The sequence below is a fragment of the Petaurus breviceps genome, unplaced genomic scaffold, assembly GCF_028583685.1.
Source record: "Petaurus breviceps papuanus isolate PSGF00001 unplaced genomic scaffold, PetGlider_PUasm1.0 99, whole genome shotgun sequence".
Lineage (NCBI taxonomy): Eukaryota > Metazoa > Chordata > Mammalia > Diprotodontia > Petauridae > Petaurus > Petaurus breviceps.
In genome coordinates this window covers 3,566,503-3,579,024 of record NW_027187465.1, presented here as the reverse complement: position 1 = coordinate 3,579,024, position 12,522 = coordinate 3,566,503, and the positions used below count along the sequence as shown (strand labels likewise).

Genomic DNA, 12,522 nt, shown 5'->3' with positions numbered 1-12,522 from the left:
CCCGAATGGGCCTGTAACAAGTGCGGCTACAGCTTGGCCTTGTGCTTCACATGTAGTGCCTGCCTCAGTCTGGTGTTGAATCACTGCGTGTATTAAAAGCAATAGTTCCCATTTAGCTGGCGTTTTAAGGTTTTAAAAGGACCTTACCCAAGGTCACACACAGGTAGTAAGTCCTAGAAGTGAGATTGTGCCTCCAGAGCCCAGCGTGCTTTCCACCATGACCCTGCCTCTCCATAGGCTGCATGGGCTTCTCAAGCCTACAGGTCTTTTCCCCATCAATGAAAGGTTGATGATGCCCTCGATTCTGTTTCTGTTCTTATAAAACAAAAAGTTGTCTTGACCCTTAATAAAGTAAAGCAGTGTGTTCTGGTGTCAGATGGCCTTTTTCCACACATTTTTCATTACATAGAGGTGAAGCTAGGGGTTGCCCAATGTTATTGCAACACCTTCGAGGAGCCCTTCTCTCTGAAATTGTCCTCCCATTTCTCTGTTCCTTCTACTTGGGAGTTTGTCTTCTTTCCTTTTTCTAACCATCCCTCAAAATTTTGTGCTGGTGAATTCATTCAGCAAATGTTGAGCTGGTTTTCATTGTTCTTCCCAGTGGCTCTTGTGGGAAGATGGGATTTCTCTCCTCGTGAAGCTTAGTCCTCAGAGCTCCTTTGCTTTCCTGCCTTTGGCTGTCACCCAGATGTTGGGGACTACTACATTAAAAATCTGGCCTGCTTCTGCTGCCGGCTTCTTTGCTTCAGTCCAGCCTTGCGCCAGCCTCCCCAGCTATCAGCCTCCTCAGCATCTTTGACTTCGCCCCACCTTCATTTCAAGAAAGCTTCATTAAGTCCCTACAGTTTATATAAGACAGCCCTGGGCAGGGGGAAGAGGATAGTTCTGTGGAGCAGGGAATGCTTTTCACCTTGAATATGGCTGGGGGGGGGGGGGTCTGGAAGGAAGATTGTCTCTAGATTGTAGAAAGCCTTGAATGCCTTTCTCAGCAGGCCGTGGGGAGCCGCTGAAGGCTTTTTTGCTCAGTAGAATCCTGAGGTTGATGTGCCAGAAGGGCACTCACTTGATGTTTTGATAATCATGTGTTTCCACCCACCCACAATGTAATAATGTAGTAGAAAGCTCTTGGGATTTTGAAGTCGTAAGATTTAGGTTTGAATTCTAGCCTTCTCCCCTACTTGCATGCGTGTCTATGTGGGTATTTTTTTCCAGTTAGCAGATAGTGAAGAGAAAACCCAAATCCTCAGAACATTATATAATTATGATATATACTTACGTAAGAAGCGCTTTCCACGTTATCTCTGTCCAGACCAATTCTGCTTCTTGGGCCTGCTACGTCTTGGTCTCTGTCAGTGTCTGTGGGTGTTCTCCGTGCTTTGTCCGAGGTCTTCTTCTCTCCTCCCTCTCTCATTTGTAGCCTCGTTGGCTCTCAATGGTTAGTATCTTCCCTGAAATTCAGTCTTGCATCACCAGTGACCTCCTGGATGTTTCTGATTGGGTGTCACAGAGGCAGCTAAACTTCTACATGTCCAGATCTGAACTCGGCTACCTCCCCACACATTTCCCTTTTCTAAACTTGGTTATTTGTGTCCAAGGGCTCACCGCCTCCCGGGCTCCCAGATTTCATGACTTCGGCCTTCTCTTCCACACCTTACCCCCCCGTTACTTCAGGGAACCAATCACACTGCCAAGTCGTGTTGGATGTGCTTTCCTTTCCACATGCTCCACCTTCATCCAGACCCTTGGCCCCTCTCATGCACATGACTGCTTCAGACCTGTCCACACTGCTTGTTGTCAAAGATTTGCCTGAAGAGCAGATCTGACAATGTCTCTTCTCTATATTAATAATGGTGATGATAATAATAGCTAGCATTTATATACTGCTTCAAGACTTGCAAAATGTGCTATGAATATTAACTCATTGTATCCTCACAGCAGCCCTGGGAGGTGGGGCCTCTGATTATCCCTATTTTACCCATGAGGAAACAGGCAGACAGAGGTCAAATGACTTGCCCAGGGTCTCACATAGCTAGTAAGTATCTGAGGTAGAATTTGAACTCAGTCTTTCTGCCTCCGGTTCCAGTACTTTATAAAGTTATTCACAGACTGCCTCCCTGCCTCTCTTTCCAGCCTCATTAGATATTACTCCCCCACCCATACTCTCCATTCCAGTCACGTGGATCTTCCCCCCCCCCCCACACACACACACACAGATGACACGCTGGGTCTTGGCACTGACTTTCCCCATAACTGGAGTTCATTCCTTTCTCAGCTCTGCCTGCTTAGAATCGATCCCTCCCTTGGTTAGGATACAGCTCCAGTGTCGCCCCCTTCCTTGGGCCTTCCTGATTCCCTGCCTCCCTCCTTGGTGCTGGTTCATCCATGGCTCCAGGATGGTGGGTGGCCTGCCCACTTTCCTTTGCTCTGGCCCGGAGTCTCCCCTGTCAGATAGGGCAGTTGAGCTGGGAGAAGCTTGAAGGGCCTTCCCAGCTTGCCAGCTCTTTCACAGTAAAACATCTGCTTCTGCCTGTGTTTGGTGGTTAGTCAGTCACCATGCATTTGCTGAGAACCGAGCTCTGAAAGCCAAGTCTACTGTTGTCAGGCCGTCAGCTCACTCAGAGTAGGGCTTGTTTTGTTCTCGCTCTGTTTCTGTAGCCTCTGGCTCTGAGCTTGGCACACAGTAGTTGTTTAATAAATGCTTAGTGATTGAGCCAAGAATATGTATGTGAAGAACACTCAGCAGCAGGTAAGTGCCCTGGCAAGAGCCCTTGGCCTGGCGTCAGGGAGATGAGTTCAGATGCAGTCCATCTCAGATGCTCACTGCCTGGGGGGCCCTGGGCAAGGCCCTTCGCCTCAGTTTCATCTCTTGTCAAATGAAGCGATGGTATTGCCTGCCTCCCAAGGTGCTCATGAGGATCAGAAGAGACAGCATTGTAAGGGCCCTAACACCATGCTTGGCTCCATGTTAGCTGCTGTTAGTGTTCCACATGTAGAAGCCCTTGAGATACACCACATCTCCAGCAGTTAAATCAGAAAGAATCCTCTGATCCTGACTCCAGTAGCTGGTTTCGTGCTGGACAGACAAGCTGTCCTGAAGGCCCTGGCTTTCTCCTCAGCACTCAGAGGTAAACTGAGTCTGGTGAAGGCGTGGCCGACAGCAGCTGTGCCAGGCCAAGGAGCTGTTGGGGAAGGTGGGCACGGGAGGCTAAGCTCTGTACGCTGCTTGTTGCTGTCATTCGCTCGTTCAGTTCTTTCCTACTTCTTGTGACCCCATTTGAGGTTTTCTTGGCAGTTTGCCAGTTCCTTCTCCAACTTGTTTTACAGATGAGGAAACTGAGGCCAACAGGTTGAAGTGACTTATGGAGGGTCACTCCATTAATACTGACTGAGGCTGGATTTGAACTCAGGTCTTCCTAACTCCAGGCCTGGTACTGTAGCCACTGTACCACCTAGCTGCCCTGTTCTTGCAGCGGGTAGGAGAATGTTTATATCCACCCTGAGAAAGTAATAGATTTTTGAAAGTATTAACTTCAGAAGCTGGGTTGGAGTTAGGGTGTTTCAGAGCAGTAAGGTGGGACTGCTGTTGGCTTCAGACCCAGGCTCCCTCCCCAGTGATGCCATGAGTGCAGTGCCTTGTTGGGTGGACAGGTCTGGGTAGCAGAAGAGCTTCGTGTGCCAAGCACAGGGGTTGGAACTCAATTCAGGTAGAGGCCGGAGCCTCTGTTGACGTTGGAGCTGAAGGGGCTGTCTCTGCATATGAAGGACTGTTGTTATGTTTGCGGTGTCCAGAAGAATGGAGGGGGCCCAGCCAGAGGCATTGCAGATGAAATCCCTGGCCCTTGGTCACTGGGGCAGGATGTGGGGAGGAGGGAAGCCAACTCTGAATGGCGCGAGCCCGGCCATTGAGCGCTGCCTGACTTCTGACCTCTGGCTCTCCTGTTTTATTTCTAGATGCACCCGCTGGGACTCTGTAACAACAATGATGAAGAAGACTTATATGAGTATGGCTGGGTTGGGGTAGTGAAGCTCGAGCAGCCTGAGCTGGACCCGAAGCCCTGTCTCACTGTCCTCGGCAAGGTAAGAACCCACCCTGGGGATGACCCTCTGTACCCGTTCCCACACCCAAGCAAGAGACAAAGAGGAGCAGCTTCCAGAGAGAAGGGCACGGCAGGCCATGGAGTAGAACTTGGCAGGAATGCCATGCCTTCTGGGCCCAGGGACTCAGCCCAGCTTTTATACGGGTTCCTTTACTGGCGTGTCCATAGGACAGACACCAAGGCCATCGTTTTATATGCTTTGAATTAACGAATGTCAAAAACATTTATAGATATAAAGCAGAACAGAGATGGGTTATATGTGGAACCATGATTGTTATGTATCAATGGCTTCTTAAAACCGTATGTTCAGCAGATTCCCATCTGTCTCCCTTATCTGCAGACCCCTCTGAGCTGCCTTTGGTTTCCTCGTGTGTTTTTAAAGATGCTTCACTGAAGACTCGGTTCTTGTTTTGGCATCCCTGTAACAAATGAATGGGTCCCAGCATGTCCAGGGTTGTGCATGATGAGGCAGGAGGTGGGGTAGCAGGCTCCATCAGCCCTCTGGGGCCGGCCGGCTTTGGTCAGTGTATCCACCATTGTCCTTCAGTCTTGCCGGGCTGTTTTCTTTACACTATATTCATTGTGTTCTAGATTTTGCTTACCTTGCTGTGGGTAGCTATCATTTTAGCCAGCTGTGAGCTAGAGAATAGCCAAAGTGTAGGGAATGCTGTCTTTGCTGACCTTGGTAGAAATTTGCTAATGTGTTTTGAGATGGGAGAATGGAATGCCCAGAAGGCCCTCAGGCAGGCTCAGAGAAGGCAGCCCATTTCTGCTGGGCCAAGGTTTTATCTTCTGTGTGTCTTCAGAGCGGACAGCCCCAAGAAGTGACCATTTGGGCACACTGCCTTGACTTTGGGGATGTTTATGGAGTGTGGGAGGGAGCTTTGAGGAGGACTTCTTCACTCTCTGAGTTTAGGCCATGGAAGGAGGAGAGAGTTAGCCATAGAGACACCAAGACAGGGTAGATCAGGGGTGGGGAACCTGTGGCCTTAAGGTTGCATGTGGCCCTCGAGGCCCTCAAGTGCGGCCCCTTGACCAAATCCTGTGAAGTTCAGGATTCTGTCAAAGAGGACGTTGAGGACGTTGAGGACCTCGAGGCCACAGGTTTCCCACCCCTGATGTAGACTGTCAGGAATGCTGCTTTAAGCCATGACTTTTGACTGCTTTATTTAATCTGCATGGCATTAGGCAGGCAGGTCACTTGACCTCCAGATCTGGAGGTTGGACCACATAATTGACAAGGGGCTTTCCAGTTCTAGATCCTAGGACATTTGGAGGTTAGAGGGAAGTAGACACAGTGTTTGGACCTTTGATACTTTTTGATTTGAAAACCTCCTCAAAATTTACCTAGCTCAAGTCCTGTGTATTTTGAAGGCTTTTGATCATTTAAGGTCCTCTTCAGCTGAATATGTCAGAGCACCTGCTGTGAATCCTTTTGTAGCAGAAAAGCTCCTCTCCTTTTGTGGTTCCCGCTCCAAAACCCCAAGTGGCAGTGCTTGGCTTCTCCGTGCTTTCAGCTTGGCTCTCTTGCTTCTTAATGTAATTCTTGGTTGGAGCTGTACAGTGGGGGAGGAAAGCGGAGATTCTCTTGACTGGGTTCTGGAAGTGGTCTGATACCTCTGAAGGGTGGTATCAAAAATGAATATGAAATGAGTATGAAAAGCTCAGGCTTTTCTTGGCAGCCCCGTCTCAATGGTAGGTCTGGTGTTTGCCACGCTCCAGGAGAATGGCTTTCTTCCCACTCTCTCCCGTGCCATGCTTGGGAAAATGTGATTTGCCCAACTCTGGCTTAGCTCGTTTTGTTCTGGGAGGGTCGGCGTGCACGTATGGCGGTGCTAGCGCAGGACTCAAAGGACATAGGAGAACGGGGCCTTTGGAATGGTGTTGAGGTCACGGGTATCTCCTGCCTTCAGCAGAAGGACCTACCTGGTCTCTGGTTTTCCTGACAAAGCCTCGTGCAGTGGAAGCTGCTTGGCTAGAAGGCCCAGGTGGGTCAAACCTCTCAGCTTCTGTTAATCATTAAGCACCGCTGAAGTTCAGTCAGTAAACATTTATTGAATGCCTCTCTTCTCCTCTCCGACATGTTGGGAGACACAGGGAAGTGGCCCAGGACTGAAGCTTCTGGTGTGCTGGCTGTTCCTCATGGCCCTTGGGCTGGTGCTTAATTGAGTAGGGAGGAGGAATTGTACTGGAAGTTTTTTCTAAATAGAATCCTCAATGGGGGGGCAGGGGGAACTAGGCTCATTGAGTCAAGAAAACTTCATGATTGCTTAAAACTTGGCTCAAGGCAGGTGACATCATGAATGGAGTGTCTCTAGTTCTCTTTTTAACCTCCTAAAAAAGTTCTTTGCAATTATATTTTAAAAAGCTTTGCTAGTGGTGCAGCAGTTAGAGCTCTGGGCCTGGAGTCAGGAAGACCTGAGTTCAAATGTGGCCTTAGGCCCTTCCTAGCTGTGTGACCCAGGGCAAGTCACTTAACCCTGTTTGCCTCAGTTTCCTCATCTGTAAAATAAGCTGGAGAAGGAAAACCCCAAAAAGAGGTCAGAAAGAGTCAGACCCAACTGAAATATGACTGAATAATGACAGCAATAAACCATATTTTATCTTTTATTTGAACTCGGGGTGATGGCATGAAGGTCCTGGGGGAGGAGAGGTATTGCGATAAACTGAGATGTTCGTGTAGACAATTTGGCTTTTAATGCCATTCTCCTGGATCTCAGGGACTGAACATGAGGAAGGTGGATGGAAAAAAGGCAAAAAGAGAATGGAAGAAATCACTGAGCTATGTTGCCAAGTAAGTGTGGGGAAGGAAAGGCCTCTTTGAGCAAGTGTTGAGACTCACAGAAATCCATCTAAGGGGGCGGGCAGTCACTTCCACCCAGCCCTGACAGGCATTCTGGAAAGTATGGGGGTTTTGGGGGGGGGGAAGAGGCAGAAAGATGGCGGGGCCTCCCACCCCAGTCTGTCTTCTCTTAGGATATCCCCACTGGGCCTCCCCCAACAGACGGACAAGCCAGCAGGCACCATGGGAGAACTCGAGTAAGGAAAATAGAAGAAGTTATGTCAGTCATTAGAGTACTTTAAGAGAGGAAAAAGCGTGGCCAATCCTGAGAGACTCTGCTTCCTGAGGCGCTCAGATCTAATTCACCTTGATGTCTTATTGAGTGCTTTGGAACTCTTTAGGAAAGCACCTGGACATGCTTATGTTGTTGTCATTGAGTCCTTTCAGTTGTGTCTGACTCTCCATGACCCTGTAGGAGAGGCAAAGATGGCTTGTGACCCCCTTGGGGAATTCTTCCCATGCTGTGGAGATCCAAGTGTCCTGTACAGCCAGGGCAGCGAGAAGCATCCCAGCTCTGTCATCCCCTTGTCCGTCTAACTTTGGGGAGCATTTCTCCCAGGTGACTGTGGTTTTACTCCTCAGTCAAAGGAAGGCCTGTTTCTGCTCAAAGATTTCACGATTCTAAGGATGGTCGCGAGCGCGAGATTCTGATTCTAGGCTTGACAGTGTGTAAACTTGTGTGGTTGTTCATTGAAAGTCATGCATTCAGTCCTACAGGGATTGGTTTAGAAGTGAGGGGCTTTTGTGTGCTGAATGAGGTGGAGGCAGCATGGGGGAGACTGGCACTGGGTGGGTCTGGAAACTTCCTGGCAGCTGCCTTGGGACAAGTCCCTTTCCCTCCCTGGTCCTCTATTTTCTCATCTTTGCACTTTCTCCCAGTGAGGGAAGGGCATCTGCAGCTAAGCGCTGGGGCAGCCCAAGGCGTCCTTGTCATGACTGGCTTTAGTTGAACCTTTTGCCCAACTTCCGGAGCCATTGTGTCACAGTGATTTTATGGAAGGATGAATGACAGAAATACTGAACTGCTCCGAAAATGCTGCCCTGTTCAGTTAGCATAGATGGAATGGGTATTTTTTCCAGTCTTTGGAAGAGCACAGCATAATGGACAGAGAGTGAGCTTCAAAGCTAGAGAGACCTGGGGTCAAATCTCCACTCTGACCCTGGAAAGGGCACTTGGCCTCTCACAGCTCTTCAGTCGATAAGTTACAGAGAAGGTGCCAGCCCCCATGGCTAGAGGGGATTTTCTCTGAAATCACAGCTGCAGCCCCTGTCCCTCAAAAGGCAGAGGCTTTTAAGTATTGGTTTCATATGACCAAGGCTCTCTGTGTGGCATCACTGTCATGCCTTGGTGTCTGTGTTGGAAGAGACTTCCTTACCCTCCCTTCTTCCCAAAGGGAGAGAGCAGCCTGGCCCTGGGACCCCACCCCTTTGTGCCACTGGGGCCATGGGCAGGTCTCTCCCCTCATTTTCTGGACTCCAAAGTTCTGATTGTTGAAATGGGCTCAGCTAGCCAACTGCTTAGCAAGCAGTTACTCTAAAACTGGGAAACTCTCACAGTTTTAAAGTTGGAAAAGCTTAATTTAGCCAAAGATGGCCACCCTATCACTGACATCCCTTTAGCTTCAGAAAATGATTCATTGATTGCATGCAACCTTCAGAACAGGGTGTCCTAGTGGTTAGGGAGGGAGACGAAGATGGCCGGGGCCCAGCCTCTGAGAGGCACCAGAAAGGCTCGGGAGGAGGAGGGAGATTCAGGTGATTACTAGGGAAGATGGGGGAGGGGCTCTTGGAAGACTGCTTATTTGATCTGAACTTTCAAGTGTCCCAGGCAGGGTCTCAGTCTTTCTGCCCTTGATGCATCAGAGAGAATGAGACTCATTACAACACAGGGTAGAGGAGCCCTGGGCCTGGAAGAGCTGCCTTCCAGCCTGTTCTTGGACACAGGCCAAGGTGAAGAGGTGGCTAAGGCATTTTGCTTCCCTGGGCCTATTTCCTCTTCTCAAAAATGAATGGTTTGGACTTGAGGGAGAAGTAGGTTATAGTACGTTAGGTAAATCGTGGGAAAGAGGGGCTGGAGGCTTCGTAATGAAGAACTATGGGAAGCATTTGGTTTACAGAACAACAATGACTCTGAAGGTTTTGCCAAGGGGACCAATAGCAGAGAGGTATTGTTTGGGGAAGATTTATCTGGCAGTATTGTCCAGACTGGGTTGGAAAGGGGAGCAGGTGCTCACTCCTGGGGAGGTGTGTTTGCACAGAACTGAATGAGCTACACCTGGAATGGTGAAGACTATTGTCAAATATAGGAAGCTTTAACCTTCCTCCTGCACTTACCATCCTTTCACCGATCAGGCAGGGAAGGGGCCAGTGACAGGGTTCTGGGAGGCTCACTACACTCTGTATCCTGCTGCCCTCCCTCCCAGGTTCAGCTCATCTCCTCTAATCTCATCCCTGTGCTGCTTAGTCAAACCTTGACTGATACTACCTCCCTTAATCTCCCCCTGCCCTTCTGATTCGAGGGTGCAGTAGCAAATTCCTCCAAATGCCTTTCTTTAGAAAGGGCAGAAACTGGACTTTTTGGCTCGTTCTGCATCTGCTACCCCTGCCTGGTTTAAACTCAGTGGAACAGAATGTTCCTGTAGCTGGTACTCTCTTGTTCCTAGCTGCTCCCTTGTATTTTCTCCCCTCCCTCCATCCCATTTGTGTGTTCTGTTCTCCCATTAGATTGTAAGTCCCTTGTGGGCAGGGACTGTCTTTATTAATTGTAACCCCAGAACTTAGCACAGTGCCTGACACTTAGTAAGGTGCTTAATAAATGTTCACTGAACTGAACTGGAAGCCCCTGACAGAATGCTGGTATAAATAGTATGTTATCCTGGAAGTTGTGAAAGCTTTGTGCTGGTCCTTAGAGTTAGGTGTATAATTGCAGTTGGGTGTGTGTAGTTCACAGAGTGCTCTCATGTGCGCACGTGCTTGTGTGTGTGTGTGTGTGTGTGTGTGTGTATAAAGTCCCCCCATGAGACACCACATTTTCCACTCTATCAAATATGGGATATTGCCTTTCCTTGTTTCTGACTTTCCCTTGTCTATTCCCAACGTCACGTGGTTTTGATGACTTTATAATACTGTCTGCTATTTCATACTATAGTCTGAGGTCTGGAAATGCAGTTTCTCTTCCCTCCTAGTTCTAGGGACTAGTTCTTGTTCCTGTTTTAAAAAGAGGACTTGATTGGCTTGCCCTTGCCTTTCACATGATAAGGACACTGTCACATATAGATCCAGACTACATGACAGCTGAGATTATCAGCCTCTCTTCTAGTCATCTTTGATTACTTTTTTATAAATACCTTTACATGATGCTTAGACCAGTATCATCTTCTGAAATGAGCTTGCCCTTGTATATGAATTACCCAGCCCTCATATATCCTGGTATGACACAAGCCATTTAGCCATGTGAGCAGTGATCAACTGTGGACTCTCAGAGCTGGTAGGAACCTTTTGAGATGTTCTGGTCTTGATGCAAACTTGTTTTAATCTGGAACTTGGACTAAATCCTTTCTAAAAAGGTTTATGAATGATGCTAATTGAGATAATAGTTTCAGCAAAGTTGTGGGCTACCATATAAATCCTCAAAAATGAGCAGCATTTCAGTGAAAGAGTAAGAAAATACAAGAAACCACAATAGAAAGGGAAGTCCCATTCCACATAACTACAAAATGCATAAAATATTTGGGGAATCGACCTACCAGGGCACATGAGAGACTATATAAAAATAGATTAAATTGCAAAATGTTTCTTAAAGAAATAAAGAATAACTTAAATACCTGAAGGAATATTCAGTGCTCATGCTTAGGCCATGCCAATATAATAAAAATGACACTATAACCCAAATCAGTTTACATTTTTACTGCTATACCAATCAGATTGCCAAGGGGCTACTTTATAGAACTTGCTAAAATAATTTAAAAATTCATTTGGAAAAACAGAAGATCTAGAACATCAAGGGAAGTGATGAAAAGAATTAGAGATAGAAGAGAAATTGCATTTCCAAACCTCAAGACAAGGGAAAATCAGAAACAATGGAACTCAGTATCCCCATATTTGATATAAATGGAAAATGTAAATTACCTAGGAAACAACTCCCTATTTGATAATAAAACAAAACAAAACTCCTAGGAAAATTATAACACTGTGTGGCAGAAATTAGGCTTAACCCAACACCTTAACCATATTCCACAATACTTTATAAATGGATACGTGACCTTAATAAAGATCATACAATAAAAAAAATTAAAGAATAAGCTGATCATATCCCTCTGTGGGTGTGAGCTGTGTTCTTAATGTGAGGTAGAAGTTATTCAAAAAGTTAAACTGTAAAACTTTGATGAATTGAAACTGAAAAGCTTCCACACAGATAAAATCTAGGATAAGGAGGGAAGTGGTTGAAAGGGAAATAATCAGATTTCTTTGATAAAAGTTTGGTATCCTAGATGAAGAAAAAGATTCTATATTTAGATACACACTAATAGCCATTCAAATTATGTAAACAATTTCGTGAAAAGCATTCTCCAAATCACTAATAATAAGCAAAATGCAAGTCAAAACAACCCTGAGATTTCACCTTACACTCTGCAAATGAGCAAAAATGACAAAGAATGGTGAAATTCAATGTTGGGTGTCTTATGGAGCAACAGACACACTAAGTCGTTGTTGGTGGAGCTGCAAAATAACAACAAGCATTTAGGAAAGCAGTACGGGATTATGCAAATAAAGTTACTAAAATACCCTTGCCCTTTGAACCTGAGACCATTACTGGGCTTATGCTCCAAGGAAGTCACAGATAAGAAAAAAGCTCCCGGATGCTCCAAAATATTTATAGCCACAGTTTTTGTGGGGAAAAAAAATTAGGAATAAAGCAGATGCCCATGCATTGGAGAGTGGCTAAAGAAATTACGGTATGTGGCTGTAAGTGCTTATTATGCGTCAGGCACTGTGGTAATCCCTGCCTTCCAGAAGCCTGCAGTCTAACAGGGGAGACAGCACAGAAACAGACAAACAAAGCAGGCTACACACAGGATGCATTGTTATTGTTCACCTTTCAGTCTCTTCTGACTCTTCTTGAACCCGTGTTTTAGGTTTTTCTTGGCAAAGATACTGAAGTGGTTCATTTCTTTCTCCAGCTCGTTTTACAGAGATGGACACTGAGGCAGATATGGTTAAGTGATTTGCCCAGGTCATAGAGCTAGTAAATGTCTGAGGCCAGATTTGAACTCGAGAAGAGGAGTCTTGCTGACACTGGTTGTGACGCTGTCTCTAGCCTGACAGGGCAAATAGGAAACAGTTAACCAGAGGAAAGTGTTTAAGTTGAGGGGGAAGTCTTCTTGTAGAAGATGGGATTTTAGTTGGGGATTAAAGGAAGCCAGGAAGGTCAGTAGACAGAACTGAGGAGGGAGAATAGCCAGAAAAAATACTGAGCCCAGAGATGGAGGAGCTTGTCTGTGGAGCAGCCAGGAGGCCAGTGTCCCTGTATGGAAGTGTATGTGTTGGGGAGTAAGGTGTGAGAAGCCTGGAAAGGTGGAAGGA

The 12,522-nt window shown here is 46.9% G+C and overlaps 1 protein-coding gene across 2 annotated transcripts in view; it reads left to right on the top strand.

Moving 5' to 3' along the window:
* Nucleotides 1-12,522, top strand: part of ZNRF3 (zinc and ring finger 3) — a 194,387-nt gene that overhangs the window by 109,999 nt on the left and 71,866 nt on the right. For both annotated transcript variants that reach the window (XM_069081777.1, XM_069081778.1), the window contains exon 2: nt 3,952-4,077. In XM_069081777.1, coding sequence (XP_068937878.1) covers nt 3,952-4,077 — 126 coding nt within the window. The remainder of the gene's footprint in view (nt 1-3,951; nt 4,078-12,522) is intronic.